General features: G+C 38.9%; 1 protein-coding gene across 1 annotated transcript; it reads left to right on the top strand.

Annotated features, from left to right (window-relative positions):
• The first annotated feature begins 1,321 nt into the window (after nt 1-1,321).
• LOC115798335 (heparan sulfate glucosamine 3-O-sulfotransferase 2-like) lies at nt 1,322-6,463 on the top strand. The gene is made up of 2 exons (XM_030755153.1): nt 1,322-2,123; nt 5,170-6,463. Exons 1-2 carry the CDS (start codon nt 1,627-1,629, stop codon nt 5,786-5,788), a joined length of 1,116 nt encoding a protein of 371 aa, XP_030611013.1. The 5' UTR covers nt 1,322-1,626; the 3' UTR covers nt 5,789-6,463.
• Nucleotides 6,464-19,100: the final 12,637 nt, after the last annotated feature.

The following is a 19,100-nucleotide window of genomic DNA, read 5'->3' as shown; positions in this document are numbered from 1 at the left end:
GGGAATTTTGCCCCAGGGGGATTTGTAGCACTTTTAACCAACCTAATTCAAAAATATTTGGCTGTTTGTATATTACTAAAGTAATAATCACTAGTTACACACAGAAAGAACCTTTTTTTTAATTTTTTTTTTTTTGGTGGAAAAGCACCTGTTTGAGTCACTGATAGGAGTTAATAGCAGTGATAATCAGACACAGTTAAGTAGTGGTTTGGTTTGGTTTGAAGATTGCGTGTCTGTTAATGCAATTATGAAATATAATTCAAACAGAAATAACAAATGTAATTAAAAGTTACATGTTGTTGCGCAACACCTCATGTATTGACTATGTTCATAGTAAGTAGCTGCATTTTTTTTTCTGATAAATAAATCAATTGTTTGCACATAAAAAATGTCAGAAAATAGTGAAAACCTCTTATCACACAGTCCTGAACCTGCAGGCTGGCAATTACAAATGTTGTTTTCAAACCATTTGTCAAATGTCCAGAAGTATTTCATTTTCAGAAAGCAACAAAAAACACAATATTTATTTGGCTTTTTTTTTTTTAAGCTTAAAAATACACCTGATTATTAATAGTTCATGATTATTTTTCCCATTAGTGGAAATGATTATCACATATGGACATTTACAGAGTTGATTTTGTATTTCACTCTCATCACTAACGTCTTTGGTGCTCATGATCCAAAGGATTTTGACCAGCTTGCATGCAAACGTTCAACTGCCTATAATTTTTCACTGAACACTCCAATGAATGCTAACTGCCTACAAATGTATGATCATAGATTAAGATAGATAGATATAAACTTTATTAATCCCTTGGGAGAGTTCCGTCAGGGAATGGTTAAATAAACCATTAAAAGAAAAAAATGTGTTGTATTTAGGGTCCTTAAATTTAACCTTATCAGAAGCGATTAAACCAGTGGTGTGACTGGTTCAATATCAAGAGCACAGCTTGCTGGGTCTTGAATTGTTAAATTATAGATGTTTAAAGATATTTTTATTCTCCTGTTTTCTGGGGTGCTAGTGTAAATCACATGAATTATCCCTTCTATTTCACTTTATGTTAATAAAATGCTTCAAAAATGAATAGTTACACTTATGTTTGCCTTCAAATGGAACAAAGATTCGACAGAAAGCTTAGATTACGCAGCTAGCCTGTGTGATAAAAGGTAATGTCAGATGAGCAAGGAGAGACAGCTGAATACTTTTCTTTTCTTTTCTTTTCTTTTTTCTTTTTTTTAAATGCAAAGACGCTCTGACGTCACTGTGTGGAAATATTTTTCTGTCGCTCAGCCGCTTTGGAGCTGACAGTCCACTCAAGTTGCCAGAGAGCGCACTGCTTTTCATCCGTGCGTGATGGCCACGGAAGCGTTCAGGAGTTTTAAAATAGGATGGTTCCGCAACTCGGTGCGCAGCGAAGGATACCTTTTCAGGTAAGGAACTGAAAAGATGGGACTCAGATGGACTGTGGTAATATGCTCCGCGGTCAAGTGATTAAAGTATTACCCATCAAGTGATTGAAGTCTTCAGATTTTCCTCTTTAACGCCCGTTAAGCGACTACAACAATCAGAAAGGACGGAACGCAAAATCAATTAGAAAATCATGCACTGTTCATATCCATGGAGAGATGGCATGCGTGCTCCTCATCAGTCGACTTCTCCCCTTCTCACACCGGCTAAGAGGAACATCCATCTGCTTGTTATCCCTTTTCCTTTCATATTTATTCTACTGTGCTCTATTCCCTGACGGTGCAATCATGCAAACGTCAGGTGATCCGACGCCCAGCTGTCAGCGAGCAGATGGAGCCAAAAGGCGCCTTCAGAAATCCCTCTCCTGCCTTTTACCGTCGGACGCGAGGTTGAGCGGTGTTGAGGCGTCTCGGTTGAAAACCGACCAAAGACCTCATATCACTCATCACGCAGCCAGGAACGACACGCCCAGCCCGCCTATGAGTAATTTAAAGTTCGGCAATAAAAAGTTACCAAATGCCATCATAGTCGGTGTGAAAAAAGGAGGCACGAGAGCTGTTCTGGAGTTCATAAGAATTCATCCGGATGTGCGCGCGGCTGGAACTGAAACACACTTCTTCGATAGGAACTATGACAGAGGCCTGGAGTGGTACAGGTAAGAGAACGCGTATCTCACCTGCGCAGGTGTGTGCCCATCTGCTCCATGAATCCTGTAATCTATCAGTAATAAAAATCCTAATTAGCACCAGATGACACCAGATTAGACTTGATTCAAGTTTTTTACTGCACAATATCTAGTTTGATATTGTTGGTGTGAAATCTGTGGACAATTAAAATGGATTGTATAAGTGGGTTTAATTTAACTAATTTAACTAGTTTATGTAATCCAGAAACTGATCAGAGTGCAGCCTTTTCTCCTAGCTGCTGCTCCCTGGGAGACCCATGAGTGTGTCTGGAAATTTGTGGCTTATAGTCAGCTGTGCTTGCATAATTCTGCATATCTGATTAGGCCGTTTCTCTCCCACCAAACTAAATGTTAATGATAGTAAATTATGGGGAATGAGACACTATATGACCAGCATCGCTTTCTTAAAGGTCATAATGATTGTTGGCCAGTATAACTGTGTAACCTCACACAGTACATGTGGAATTTAAAGTGAGTTCAGGTAAACTGCAGTAGCTCCTCATGCTCCTTTTTCACCACTCTTTTGCCTCAATCTGTTTTAGTTCATTTTCCCCTCCTGGTTTAATTTCTGTAGTGGTTAATATTTACTTGAATTTCCTAAAAAGTAAAAAAATAAAATAAAATAAAATAGAAAAGTAAAGAATCAGGAGAAACAGAGATAAGAGGTTTATCATTTAAAATCAGCTGCTTACCTTTAAAAATCAGTGATGAATGTGCACCTCTCCCTTGGTGCTTCTTTGTGTATCTTTCACTTGGAGCTGGGTAAACATGCTGGATGTGTTTTCTGCAGTTTATTGACTCACTTCAAGTTTTATTGCAGGGAAGTTTTGTAGACTGCATACTGTTTATTCTGGCAGAACAGTGGCCCTTTTTTCTGTTCTGTGGAGCAGTTCATCAAATATCTTATAAAATTCCAACCTCTGGGGGCAAACAGTGCAAACAGCATCCTGCAGGCCTGCGGTAACTCCTAGACATTTGAGCTGTAGTCTTGTTTGTTTATTATAATATTTAAACATGAGAGCCATGAAAGGGAATTATTTATTGATTTTTAAGTGCTACCCAAGGCACCTTAAACCAGAAGGGCACTCAGACAGTGCATCCACAGCCAAGGTCAGTGCTCTATTTCCCAAGTTTAAAGGAAGTGATTCAAATCTGCTCCAAAATTTAATGGGTTCTTCCTTTGCCCATGCTCCACCATTCCTCCAAGTTTCATGAATTTCACCTTGGTAGTTTATCTGGGGGAGGTGGGGGTTGATCTTTCTGACTGGTGATCAAACTGCACTGATCACCTACATCCTTGGCTCTCACCCTGGCGGAGGAACAAAGTGCATCCCTAACAAACCGCTTCGATTGACTAATGATCAAACTGAATAACCATAAATTAAACATGCACATAATTATACAGATTTAGGAAAAGCATATGTATGCAAGCACAAGTTTAGCTGATGATAAAAAAAAAAAAAAAACACACACACACATACATACAGTAACAGACAACCAATTACGCAGAAACACAATCTCGTATTTATCCCCTGGTACTTCCAAGTGCATTTCATGCTAATGATAGACTGTCATGTAAGCTGCAGGAAGGATGTGTTTCAGTAGTATTATATAATAATTATAGACCGAAAGTATCTCTGCTAATTGGCACTCTTCTCGACGGTTGGCAGTTGAAGCCCTTTTATCTCAGAGATGTGTCTTCCAGATTTGAACCCTCGCCCATTACCGCAGGTTGATTGTCAGCTGTCAAAGCTGTTGAGAAAAGGTCAGATGCGAATTGCTTTCAAAATAAAACGGCTGCCTCTCGGGAAACTCCCTTGTAAACATTCATCCGTAAATCACAAATTACAGTGTGGAATATCACGCTGAATTTGCGAGTGTGCCATGTATGTGTTTTATGACAGACTGTATATGAAAGATGGATGTAGACTCCGTGACATCACTGATTGGATTTTTGACACCATCTTGACAGGCAATGGGTGGCTCTGACTGAGAAAATGAGGACACTGCACACTCATACAGTAAAGGCAGTAGGGCCACACCCAAAGACATGCTTTCATTGTATTTTTTAATTTAAATGTGAACAGAATTTAGTAAATGAACACTGATTAATAATAAAGACTGTAAATTAGCCACTTAAATGGATCAGAAAAAGGTTTTTGCTGAGGATTTGAATCACGTGAAAGGTAAGCTTGTTTTCTCATAGACTTTTGCATAATAAGATCGAAAGTGTCATCCTGCTGGTCATTGGAAAAAATGCACTTTTAAGACACCTGTGCAACAGCTACATCCATATATTTCGTATATTAATCAAAGAATAAAATCTAAATATTCTCTTTTTGAAGTTTCTAAAGGGAAGATTTGCCCCTTGTTCCATGTTAAGATTCATTAATTGGAAAAAAAAAAGTAAAATAAACATTAGCAAATTAATTGACAATGAAAATAATCATTAATCGCAGCCCCTAATAAAAGCTCTCTCCTTGAGGATTTCCAATCAATCTTTAACTTTTTCTCTGTGAAGGTCTGCCTGTTGCTGTCTGCTTCTGTAAAGAATGGCCTAGTTTGAAGACCCAGAAGTAAACCGAACAGAGTCGCTGCTATATGTGTTCTGTTTGCATTCATGGTGATTTATTACTCTGGAAACACGCTGGGCTGATGCACAGGAGAACTGTCTGTGAGACGAGTCTCCAGTGACAACAAACTACTATAACTTTGCTTCAGTGCTCCTATTATGATTTGCATCAAGAAACTGGGTTCAAGGCCAAACCAGAGCTCGCTTATGGTAGCTTTATGCCTTTGCAACTCACTTGTGTAATCCTGCCCTAAATAGACATCTTACATACATTTTTTTTAACTTTTGACAGATGAAATGCAAGGACAATGTGACCTGTGCGTCTGAATCTGTTAGGTTCTGTGATAATTCAAGCAGTCGAATGCTTCTTTAAAAAGAAAAACTCATAAATTAACATTAATGTAAATGAGAAACCTTTATTGTGTGTTTTCATCTTTCATTCAGAGGTTTGATGCCAAGAACTCTTGAAAGCCAAATCACAATGGAGAAGACACCAAGCTACTTTGTGACGAAAGAGACACCGCACCGGATTTCTACCATGTCCCAAGATACCAAGCTCATAGTGGTGGTGCGAGACCCCGTCACTCGAGCAATATCCGACTACACTCAGACATTATCCAAAACTCCTGACCTGCCGAGCTTCCAGGAGTTGGCCTTCAGAAACCAGAGCCTGGGCATCGTGGACATGTCCTGGAACGCCATTCGGATCGGCCTGTACGCTTTGCACCTTGAAAACTGGCTCCGCTACTTCCCTCTGGCTCAGATCCATTTTGTGAGCGGAGAGCGTCTTATCACAGACCCAGCAGGGGAGATGGCTCGGGTGCAAGACTTTCTTGGGTTGAAGCGCATCGTCACTGACAAACACTTCTATTTCAACCGCACCAAGGGTTTTCCTTGCCTTAAAAAGCCAGAGAGCAGCAGCTCGCCCCGCTGTCTCGGCAAGTCGAAGGGGAGAACTCACGTGCAGATAGACAGAGACGCTATTGAGCAACTGCGAGACTTCTATCGACCTTATAATGTCAGGTTTTATGAAATGGTGGGACATGACTTTAAGTGGGAGTAGAGGTTTAAGATGTATTTTTATGTGGTACAGGAAAGAGATTAGCTATTCCGCAAATGTTCTTTTAAAAATGGTTTGCCTTCAGTAATATGTCAAGGCTAAAGTGAATAGCTAACTATCAGCAGTCTCTAGACAATTTCCGAGCGAAGCAGCCGAGGCAGTACTTTCCTTTGAAGTGACTCTAATGAACAGAGTAAAATCTAAGATGACATTGCTCTTGCACTTGTAATGATCAGTTACCAGCATCAGCACCCTGTTTGTTGCCAGTTATGGGCATCATTTTCAGATTTCGGATTGTGTTAGTCTGTATTATTGCTGACTATATTGCTGACTGCTTCATAAAAAAAGAGAAAATTTGAGGGGAAGGGGATTAGTTCCTTTTAAAATCTGCTTGACTAATCAAAGTAGAGTTTGAAAGCAAGCCCTTGGAAAATGTCAGTGAAGTCTTCAGGGAGAAGAGAATTAAGCTGCACCACTGTGGCGGTAAATCCAAAATGTAAAGCCATAAGGCAAGTATGAACCACCTGATATTACTTAGTCTTTAGTTTTTGTTTTTTTTTTCACAGTGTGAAAGATATTTTCTTCCATTCTTTCCGGCATGAATCAGAAATGTGCTGTAACAAGCATTTCACTCTGTACTCCGTGCTTTGTTTCCAAATTCTGGTTTATGTTTTTGTTGCGGAAGTATTTAATCACTGCGTTGATCACAATGCTTGTCCATATAAACTTCATTAAATGAAACAGAAGCACAATTTACTGTATGAGATTATTAATTCTGTCTCTTCTAAAGCACATACATTGATAAATTCCATTTTGTGAAAGAAAACTCCTTCCTGCCTTCTGCGTGTGCTTGATGTTTAGAAAGTCACGCACCAAAAATGTAAAAATTCGCACAGCTCTTACCCGACATCCCCCTTTTTCACATCTAGTTTGTACAGTTATGTCTTAGACCACCATCCTTTGAGGTTTATTGCATTCTGTAAGGTTTGTTGTGTGGCTCTGTGGTGGTAGGAGCATGAGTGGGTGTAGGTGTGAGGAATTTCAATCACTTTTCAAAGACAAAGCAGGGAACACCTATTCGTGGCGGGTTATCAAATAGATTCCGGGGCTGCATGTCACAAGATTGCAGTGAAAAGTTTGGATTTGGCTACATGCTATGAATACTAAAGCCAGACTGTCTGAGTTTGAGCCAGATTGATACACTGCTGCAAAAACAAAGGAAAAACACCGTGTAATACATGAACAGTGAGTATGATTTGAAGCACGGTGTAATGTATGATGAGGTGTTCAAGTTCCATATCTCAAAGAATGATATTGCGGGTATTGCTTGTGGTTATTTATCCTGATTGCAGCAGTAACTGTGCCATTATCCATATCTTTGTACAAGGGAAGAAGACTAGGGGTATGGGAATAACCACCTTTATTCATTATTTAATGCGATCAACAGACTTGTTCCATAGTGTAATGGTTTGCCTAACAAGGAAAGAATTCCTGGTTTGATCCTGGGAAGAGACACAAATCCCCTAGAGGTTGTGAGGTTGTGTTAGGAAGGGCATCTGGTGTAAAAAAATAAAAATAAAAAATCCACCAAATCAAACATACAGAGCTGTGGCAAAGGTGTTCTTTACTGTATGTAAAAGATGGACACGGCCACCCTGACATCATCCGGGTCAGTAAAGCCTTGTTTTAAAGCCTCAACTTGTACATTTTGTTGAGGGGTGGATCTGACTGGAAACTGGAAACTGGACACTGCATTCTTGCAATAACAAGTTATCAGCTATTTGCAGATCTGTAGGTAGCTGAATTTATAACGGCCAATAAATGAAAATTAATAGGTAAATAAGAGATAGAAGAAACATCACACATGTTTGGAAATTCTGAGATATAAAGTGGAGCCACGTGGTACACCATGCAGAGGTGGGAAAATAAATAATGAAGTACAAATACTTTGTTAAACCTTAATTATACTTTTGCGTCAGTGATTCCGCTAGGGTCCACTCAGGTCTGAGTGATATAAATTATGACACCACACAGCTGAAGTCCGTGAACCTGCCTGTTTTTAGTGACCGTGCGGACTTGTCTGTGGAGCATTTACATTACGACCCACCAACTATGCATGGGCTCAGGCAGCAGACTTCAAAGAAGTATAACTGGAACGATTACTCTGCCTTCGGTCTCCAGCTGTCCGTGTATGCAACAGAGTATAATCAAAGCTTTATTGTACTTGAGTAGAGTTTTCAGGTATCTGTACTTTGCTTGACTATGTATTTTTTTGACAAATTTTTACTTTTACTCCCTGCATTTTAACTAAAAGATAAGTGGACTTTCTACTCCTTACATTATAAAACAGGCTTTAGTTTGATGCATTTGAGGCGAGTTGTTTATTTCGTGCATTCTCAACATCAAATTAATTTGAACCTAAATTGGGGAAACAATAACAACCTAATGGTGCATCCATCACTGGTGCTTATCGCATGTGACTAAAAGATACAGAAATGAAAGAGGCTTACAACATATGCAGGGAGCACGAGGGCAATGATGTGTCTGTGACAGAGAACAGTTATGTTTTAAAGATTATAATTTAATGTACTGCTTTTTCACTCATTTCAGTCCAGTCCGTGACCATTTTTTAGAAAAATGTTTTTTTTGTTTTGATTTGTTGGTTTGTTAAACCATGTACTTAAGAAGTACGGGGGGGAAAAAATCCAGCAATGACCTGACACAGGACCTCGGTCATGGATTCGCCTCCCCAGAGCCAGGACATCAGCATGTGGGATCATCCTGACATCCTTATATACTGTATTTCCATTTATGTTTGCACATGTTTCAATAAACCACTGCACCTAGTTCCCATTTTTGTAGCAAACTATAAAGAAATGAGGGGCAGCTCAAGACTTTTGCACAGTACTTTAGACTGACAGTTTGGCTGACAGTCATCATAAATGGCTACTTCTTCAGTATTTTATGTGCATCTTTTAATATCACAAGTTATACATATTGGATCATTAAGAAATAATACTCATGAAAAACAGTTTCACACCCAGTGAAATATAGACCACACAGCCCCTCTGCTATCTACATACCTCAGAAGAAGCCAGATACTTTTATCTGTTTGAATACTTCATCTGAAGCACTCATGAAATTTGCATTTAACAGTGTATCCTTTGAAGATTTCCTGGTGTTTGACATTAGAAATCCAGAAAGCTGAGCTTAGGGAACATGTTTTTATCTTTACTATATGTTACAACTGTCATTCTCCTCATTCTTTGCCGCTTCTGCAAATGGTCACGGTGCATTGTTAAAAGAGAGAAAAAAAAAAAGAACATGAAAGATGCTCCGCTCTCTGTGACCCTCTCTCCCAACCCAGACGACTGCCTTCTCTCTCTCTCTCTCTCTCTCCCTCTCTCGATTCCCTCACAGCTTCTCTTTCTCTTTCCGCCTCTGCCTGTCCTAACATTCATTAAACTCACACGACCTCCAGGTGGGGGAGTAGCCGGTGTGGCTGCACCACCTCCGGGTGCATCTCTTGTCATCATGCTTGCCAGCAACTCATTTCTGTGGCTTAAAGAGCACGCACAGGTGAGCATCTATCCAGTCGTCACTGTGAGCAGCATCTCTATATGTTACACAGGGGTCCTAATTAGGCTTGAGGGCTGGAGGAAAGCAATCCCTAGAACCAGCATCAGCCAGAGTCTGATTAGACCTTGCAAGCAAATGGCTCTCCAGAGATTGCCTGCAGGTCAAATCTCTTCTTCTTTCTCTCCTTCTCGTGCTCACACACACACACAGCTTTCTTTTCCAACAGGAGATTCCCCCAGGAACCAGCCCATGCAAATCATGAAATCCTTTGCATTTCGGAGCACCACGATGTGACCTATTTGCACCCTAGCTAATGAGGCGCTTGTTAAGCTTAATGAGTATTTGTTAAAACTGATGAGTGAATATCATGTTGATTAATATTTCTGTGTTGTTGCTATAAAACATCATGACTAAATCAGACTTTTCAAACAAGTCATAATACAAGGCTATGTTTAAAGTGCTGGATGATCAAAAGGTTTTTCGTCTATAGCACATTTCAAATCACACTAATAACAAGAATTCAAGGACAAGAGTAGAAACACATTGTTCCTTTTTATCTTCCGCTCTCTGAGGAGAGTTGTAGAAAGAGGCTTAGAGTATTTGCTATAATAATTTTTGGATCTGATATTGATTAAAGCTTGAAGCAGCAATGCTGTTTTTAATGGAGGGACGAACAAATCTAAACAGGAACGCTCTCTTCTAATGCACCAAAGAATAACTGGATAAAATTAAGAGAGTGGCTGAAGGCCGACTTTAAGCAGCGAAATGTCAAAATGATGCTCTTTGTTCAGATGTAATATAATGTAGCTCATGTCCTACTGAAGCCCCGTTGCTTAATGTAGCTTCAAACATCCATCCTTTTGGATTTTTAATGAGTATGGAAGTAAGAAGCGGGAAGGGATTATTTCCAAAGGAATCCTCCCCTGAAACGTTAATATTGCAATCATATTTATGTGAAGCTGTTAACAGTGCTACAGAAAAACATATTTCACATGCATGCTCTATTTAAGCTGTGCTGAATTAAGGGTACAGATTCACACGGCCGTCCTCGTCCTTTGCTCAGGATGTCCTCATGGGATGGAATGAGCCTCTTTGGTATCAGAGTGAGACAGCAGCTGACACTGCACAGGCAGGGATTCAGCAGTGTACCGCATTCAGTCCTAATGCCTCAGAATAGTTTAACTTCTGCAGCCGACAGGATGTCCCTGTGGTCGAAATCACCAGTGGCTTAGGAGCCAAATTAAAATGAAGTGCTGACAACTGTGGCACAGTCTCAAGTACGTAATGATATATGTTCTACAACTATTTGCAGACCAGTGTTAGAACTGCAGTCTGTAGAGATGACAAGGTAGGAAACCGTTATGGAGGAAGCCGTGGAAGTGAAGAATTTAAGTGCACCAAAAACAGACTTTCTACTGACATGTAATTTAAATATAGGTTATGTTCATAGTGTACCAAATGCAATTTGTGCAGATGAAAATGGGAAGTCTAAAAGCATCCAGACACTTTTATTTTAATTCACATTCAGATTTTTACATCTATGTTCAAATCAGCAGCCACCTGCACGGCCCCCTTTTTAACTCGTCTCCAGCAGAGAGTGAGAGGAAGATGGCAAAGATGTGAGAAACCGTTGGGCGGGTGCCCTTTCAAGATTCAGATCGGTAAAATTCAGCAAAGTCCTCCAAATTAGAAACAGTTGTTTAGTGCCATCTCCCTGTTGTTGTATCCGTTTGTCAGATGAGCGAGAGTCTGTTTTCTGTGGAGTAGCTAAAGTGCGGTAGAAAGCTGATTAGATTGGAGCAGTAGTCAAACCTCGGCATCTCTCTCACCAGGAGATGTGTTCTAATTAGAGTGCGTGCCTCATGTCTCACTGAGGAGAATAACAAGTCTCATCCCAAGGCTGCCTCCAGATGAACCTAGCATCCACAGCAAAGCAAAACACATCTGATGCATCAGAAACCCCTGGACTTCAGACCACACCTGAGTCGACATGCTGTGCATTAGGATTTTTTTTTTTTTTTTTTGGGAGGTGGGGGGTTACAATGAAACTATGCAAGGCTAGAGCAGCAGAGAGGGAAACCAAGTAGAGTGGGTCTGTGAGCAGGCTTTAAGGTCCAAACAGTTCTTTCAGGTAATGAATGTATTCCTAAACACCTTTCACTGGCAGATAGGGAATTACATCAGCAGAGCTTTGCACTTTTCACACTATGGAATGGTTATTTTTACCTCATCATTTCAGTACGTGAGCAGTGTGAAAGGAGGGACCGGCTGAACCCGGATGACGTTCCTCGGTGTGTGATTAGTGGATTCCTGAAGAAAAAAAGGGGATTCTGCATAAGCCTGCTTTATCTGCAAAGTTTTATTTTGTTGTGCACATTAACTTCTACACATTTTGTGTATATAAAGGGGCAAACAACTGCTGTATGGAAAAGAGAAAGAAAACACAAGCAAATTAAATTTTGAGGAGAAAGTGGTGTGAAATCCTGATTTTTATCATGTTGCTTTTTTTTTTAAAGAAACTTATTAACAAATCCCTAAATTTGTTTTGGCATTATGTTGATTATTCACAAATGTTATTACCTAGTAACAGCTTAAATAGAGCAATATTTGATATCTTTATTTTGATCAGTAGACCTCTTTAATCAGCCAAATACTGAGCTTCAATATTTGGCTTCTAAATACAATCAAAGCAACACTACATAATCTTTAGTACTTTAAGAAATAATCATACAATGCCTTCTATAGCAAAAAATGAAATTCTACTTCATCACACAGTAATACACACACTCACAGTGGAGGATGGTCCAGACTCCCTGGGCGGCTTGTCTCAGATTGGATGTCAGATGCTGGAGACAGCTGCACTCATCACAGCTTTTATGAATACATTACCTTTTATGTTCATCCAAACACTAATTTATCTTCCTCTGAATATCAAACGGGACAGACTTTTGCTCATCGGTCATCAGGAAAATTGGAACTTTCAGAAACTGTGCAGTGTGGAAGACAAATATCTGCAGACAAAATCACTGCAAGTCTTTCAGCTGGGTGGTAATTCGAACCTCGTCTTTGACAGAGTATATTTGTAGATGTTTGTCTGTTTGTGTGTGCATGTGTGGTGTTCATGCTGCTATTTTTTTTTTTTTTTGCCTGCATTTTTTTTAAGCAGAGATAGCTCGTAAAATATCAAAGTGTGTTATTTGCCTCCATGAAAACTCCACAACATCAAAGACTTCCTCCCTCTCCCCCAAGAACCCAAGAACCTCAAGTTTTCTACCCGTGCAGCCTCGCCTGTCTTCCATCTCAGCATTGCTCAAAAGGCAAAAGCCTCTAATGACACAAGAGGAACATAGAGAGACTGCTGCCAACAAAACAGGAAGAAAAAAAAAAGAATCATCAACCAAACAGACACATTTTAGCTGATGATTGACAGCCCTGCATCTTTTTATTATTCCTGTGATGTTCGTCCAGACTAACTGTTGCCAGAAACTGTGGCCTCACACTTTGGCTGATGCAGCAATCTGGTGATATGCGCCTCTCTGCCTGCCAACCACCTGGCTGAAAAAAGCATAATCAACCTTTCAGTCAATCACTCCTCGCACAGCCAATGGTGTAGGATGGGTGTCAGAGGAAGCGCGGCAGACACGCGCTGGCTGTATGTCCAACTTTGACACTTCACACCTTGCTCTCCAGCATCCTGATGAGTCCCTCTGTATAGGAACGGCCTTGGAATTCCAGCTACCCACTATTGCGTGTTATGTAGGAGAAATAAATGTGCTGCCTGTGGGATGAGGCTGCCGGGTCTCAGACATTTTACAGGTTAAGGTTTTAGCAAGTGTATCTTCTTCCAACCTCTTCCTTCATAAAGAGCACTTAACTGAATGTCAGTGAATTAATTAATCAAAGAAATCTGGGGTAAATTGCACTAGAATTAAAACTATCTGATAATGTGTGGAGATTATATTTAGCAAAGTTATTTGGCTGCATTAAAAACCGCACTTTAATCCCTAGTGAAAGGTGCAAAGATCACCAACCCTGACAGTTTGTGGAAGCTGTCGCTAGTCCAGAAACAACAGCACAGTCTCTTTGGGTGTTAAAGTAGTTTCCAAGACACCACTGTCTGCTTAGGGTTGTGTAATTCAGCTGTAGATATCCCACAAGACGCATCATGTATATTGCATAGCCTAAAAAGCAGCTCTCTCTCTCTCCAACAGCACTCAAGGCTTACTAGATTTTTCATATCCGATTAAAGGAGAACTAAAGTACTCCATCACTGGGCTCAAGAGAAGAGAAATAACTGACACGCTCACTGCTGAAACAAGTGAATGATTTAATTTGTTTCTCATTTGGCAGGGAGAAAAAGTCTTACACTGAGAATACATTTGGTGAAGCATAGAATGTTAAAATTTCACATTAAGATTATGAATTGATAATGGGTGAGCTCAAAATAAAATGAAAATTTTACAGTTTTGGTCTTTTTCTTGGGTGCTTAAAGAGATGCAGTTTGTTAGCTTAGAATTGTGTAAGCAGAGTATAATTTAAGTGGGCAGTATATTCTATTTGAAATGATTTTTCTCATTCTGATGTCCTTTGATGGTCAACTGCACCTTTTTAAATTATTATTTATATTATTGAATATGTTTACGGTCTTAAAAGGAATAAAACTTCAAGTGACTCATTGGTCTGTACCTCATTATATCGAGTTTATGATACTTTATACCCAGCTACAATCTGACACCTTTAGTTACATATGCATATATATATATATATATATATATATATATATATATATATATATATATATATATATATATATATATATATATATATATATATATATTAGGGGTGGGACTCGATTAAAAAAATTAATCGAATTAATTACAAGCTTTGTAATTAATTAATCGAAATTAATCGCATTTTAATCACATTTTAATATTTAACATGAGAAATATTAATTTAAGTTTAGTTGATGAATGAATCAATATACATAAGCTTAAACTTCAAAATTTTGTTTATTTTCCCACCAGTCTACTACACAGACCAACAAAGGGTGGAAGTGCTCCTGTGATAAGCAAACACCTGAAATTAAAGTTAAGCATCATAACTGGATAGTTTTATTCAACATTAATGTCTCACTTAATATAGTTGGAAATTAATCATTCTCTCAGCTGTATTCCTTGATGTTGAAATGTGTCATGCTTGTTTTAACAGCTTATTTTGAATAAAATAATTAAAATTAAACCACAAAAAGGAGAAAAGTTCGTTCTCCGTTTATCTAGCTGCTTTTACACAGCTGGGCTTCACACTCACGGTTGCTAGGCGACATGAGCTACAGGTGAGGACAGGTGACGCTGATATGAAGGCTAGCCGCTCACGTCCTCCCTTTGCGGTCTTCGTGGGCTCTGAAGGACGTGGGCCGGGTCCTTCGCAGGATGCGGCCCCTGAATTTGGACATTGTGCGTCGATATAATCTGTATGCCGGGAACTCGTGCACTGAGAAACGTTCCACGGTGCAAAGTGCAATTAAAATGCGTTAAAAATTTTAACGCGTTAATTTCCCCGTAATTAATTAATCGAAATTAACGCGTTAAAGTCCCAGCCCTAATATATATATACACACACACACACACACACACACACACACACACACACACACACACACACACACACACACACACACACACATATACTGATAGCAGACAAACTCTACCTTATTGTCGTCTGCATCAAAGTCGCTTTGAAGACGGCATCTGACTGCAAAGTCATTTCAAAGGCAATAGTAGGCCCAATAATTTTGGTCATGTCACAGTCTCCAGCCTCTGTTTTTCCAAGTGCAGCTGTAGCAGAAACAACAAATCACAGCAGAATAGACAGTCCCTCTGGTTGATCCAATCTAGCACCAACCTTAAATATAGAATAACAATTGATCTCTGCCATAAACTGTATATAAAAGATGGATAAAGCCACCAGGGTCAGAAAAGTGAAGTAAATGCATAAGTGCCTTAAACCTACATTTGGATGCCAGTGGTTGCACAAAAATGTTGAATGGTACAGTTTAGATCTCAGTTATTAGTTTCAAGTCTTCTGGTCCCTTTCAATGTCTAGAAGGATGCTAAAGTAGGACATGCTTTGGGGTGGGTCCATCTTGCGACTGCCAAGTTGCTAGCAAATAATATGAAGTTTTACTATTATTTCTTAGTCAGGTCTGCCCCACACTCAGGAACTATCTTTTCAACTAAGATGGTAAGTAAAAACGTTCAGCCTGATGCTTGAAAAACAGGACTCAGAATACCAGTGGGTGACTTCCTGGGGGCGATGTCCATCTTTTATATACAGTTTATGAACTCTGGCAGGAAAAAAAAGACAATAAACGTGCAATTGCTTTCACGCAGTTACTTACAAATTTTAAATAAAATCTCTTGAATGAAACTAACTGGTGAGTATGTGACAATACTGGATGAAAAGCTTAAAATTATTAAATTACTTAAAAGGCTATTTTTTTTTTCCTGTGGAAAAAAGGAGCCTTTTAAGTAATTTTCAGATCTATTAATACCAAGATATCTGACTCAAGGATTAATCAATTTAGCTGCTACCACAGGCTTCTGAAAGTTTTCCACTTGAATGGAACAATGCTGGGCAAATTAAACGAGGCTGCTTAAATGCCCTAAATTCTTGGATTGGATAGAAAATGGATAAATACAAAAAAGAAAATCACCAAGGTAAAAAAGAGAGAAAGAAAAGCATCATAATGCAACACAATTTAGGACCGTCCTGCATAATAAGCTCATACTGCAGCGAGGTATACAGTATACACAGTATATAACACACATTCTCGTAGCAAGATTCTATTAGATGTTATGTAGCATTGCAACATCTTATGAATTTTAATATTTAAAAAAAAAGAAACACAACACCACCACAAACACTGGCACCAAAAATGAAAATCCAATCAGATGTGTTTCACAGTGTTGCATTGCTGTTACATTTGGTTGTATTTGTTGTGTTGTGTTATTGAGTTGTTTACAAGTGTGTGTGTGTGTGTGTGTGTGTGTGTAGCCACACTGAGTATTTCACCTTCAGGACAGTAGTCAATGCATCGATCCATCCAAGCAGCAAGCAGCAAAAACGTGAAATCATGAAGCTCCTGCTCCTCGTCTGCTCCAGCGCAGGGACACTGGAGCATTAGCAGCAACATTAAGGATTGAATTTGGCCCCCAGAAGATACCAAGATTGGATTGATCAATACAATTAGATTGCCTTTTTTACGACGCACCGAGCACATTAATGTAGCAAAAGCAAAACATGTAAACTAATTCAGCAAGTTAGATGCATTATGTTCAGGAGTCGCGAAGGGTAATGTCACAGTTCGTGTGCTAAATCCTAGTAAAAGTTGCTGAATTCTCCACTGAGGTCTTGCTAATGATGTTCTCTTGGAACTGATACAATTGGCAAATGATTATTGATTTCAGCACTAGAAGAGCCTGGCTCCTTTACAGAATGATCTTGTGCTGGGTTGCAGTCTGTGAATTTAATTACATCCATACGTGCATTTTAATAGAAGAGCCGCTCATTGTCCTTTAGGATAAAAGAAAAAATAAATGCTCTTCTCCTACAAGTATATAACATCTGCTGCATGTGAGGCGAAACATGTTGGAGCCCCATCATACCTCGAGCAATTTTAAAAATTTCATCACTCTTCTGACTGCACAAGAGGTGAGAAGTGAGAGGTTGAAAATGAAATTCCCAAAACTGATGACTGTTACACAGAATTACAAGAATAGAAAAGACAAAGAGGCAACATTAACTCTTAATATGCCCAGCCTTGGGCCAAACTAATAAAACCACAATCGAATCAGCTCTAAATAAATGATGGTGCTGTAGTTTAATAACATATCATCTCACCCACTGACAGCATTAGACCTGACACTCTTATATATCTTAATAATCCCACAAGTTCAGACTGAAGGGCATTTGTCAAGAGCAAATTCTCACTGAGTGTTGCTTTATTTCCCTAACTCATTATTTCTGGGTCTTCTGAGACTTTCAGGCAAACACTGAGCACCACCAAGTGGAGGCAATAAGAAATTGAAAAATAAATTGTCCCTCAAGCTAGTTATACAAAAACTAAATGAAAAACAAAAAGCACCGTCAGGTCAAACTGTCTGCACAGAGCACTTACTACGAAATGGCCAGAAACAATGTGTATAATAAACACTGTATATTCACTGATCTGTTTTTAATTCTGAATACTAACACCTCACTTTTCTCCTTAGTTCAACCCCCCAGAAAAGATGAACAAATCACTTTTTAAAAAAATAATATGACTCAGTACAAATGGGAAAATAAAAAGGTTTAATAATTCCCATGCATTTTGTGTAAACAAATAATTCCTCACAGTACTTTACTGCATTTATACATTGCTGACATATCATCAACATTGGCGCGACATACATAGGTCAGTTTCTCAGTTCATATACTGCATGTGTAGGGTTTAATATCACAGCATCGACAAACTGTAGCCAGGAGGCACTGAAGATAACAGATTTGATTCAGTCTGCACAGCATGTGCTGAAAAGTGGCTGCTTAGGCTACTGATTTACGCTCCTTAAATCTGACATTCAGTAAATGCACAGTATAATCTTATTATTATAACTTTCATTGATAAATTTGACTTAAGTGGGGTTCATGTTATATAAGATAATTATGCTTTCCAGTGTAATGTTTCACTGTAAGATATTAATATTTGTTTTTGAGGGGGTTGACATGCTTTTATTTTTGAGCATACATATGTAAATGATGCACACATGTATACTGCACATCAATGAGTTTTTTGTGACAAAAGCAGCAGAGTTATAAAGATTGAGTGCACAACGGTGCCTCGACTGACCACGGTCTGTCAAAATGTATGAATAGAAATAGAGAGTTCTCTCCAAAATTAGCTAAAAGTACATGACAGGGTTACTTTAAAAAAAAATTACAAGCAGTTTCATGCCTGAACTTCTTTCTTTCCACCAAACTACATCAGATTTCTGCTGCTGAGTTTCTAAAATCAGTTTTTTGGGGTACTCTAAGCACCAGCTGAGTGCCTATTAGCTCAATTTTATTCAAAAGTGGGCAGACATTTCTACAGCAGATGTCTCTAAAACTACACAGATGACTAAAAACATTACTGTATATTTCATTTTTGGTGAATTGTTCCTTTAAAACCAGACAACAAGCCTGTCATTGGGTCTTGCATAAAACACTCCAGTCTTTGGGCTAATGTAACTTCAGTTTCCCAGGTCTAGAAGATCTCTGTAAATGGTGAACAATTAAAGGTTATCATACTGTACCACAATCTGAAAGCTGCAGCCAAAGTCTGTTAAACTGTTAAAAAAATAAGTGCAACTATGTGGAGAAAAATGTGAGACAAATGAATACACTACAGAAAACATTCATTTGCAAGTGAGCTGATTTACTTAGAGAGGGTGAATGAGCAATACTTATCATTCATACGAAATCTATATTACTCTGAGGAAATGTGCAAACAAAGCTTTAATAAAAGATGCCTCGACATGCTCTCTGATGCTGGCATTTGGAGAAAAAAATATATATACTTAGAAATAAATACACATCCAACAAGAGTAGCACTTCTACATACTCAGTGTGGGCATTTGCAAGAATCTGCTTGCATAGTTAAGTGCATGCATAAGCAATTCATCATGCAACAACTGTCACATACTTCAAGAATAGTGATCTC

The sequence above is a fragment of the Archocentrus centrarchus genome, chromosome 19, assembly GCF_007364275.1.
Source record: "Archocentrus centrarchus isolate MPI-CPG fArcCen1 chromosome 19, fArcCen1, whole genome shotgun sequence".
NCBI lineage: Eukaryota > Metazoa > Chordata > Actinopteri > Cichliformes > Cichlidae > Archocentrus > Archocentrus centrarchus.
This window is presented reverse-complemented; position numbering and strand designations above follow the sequence as displayed.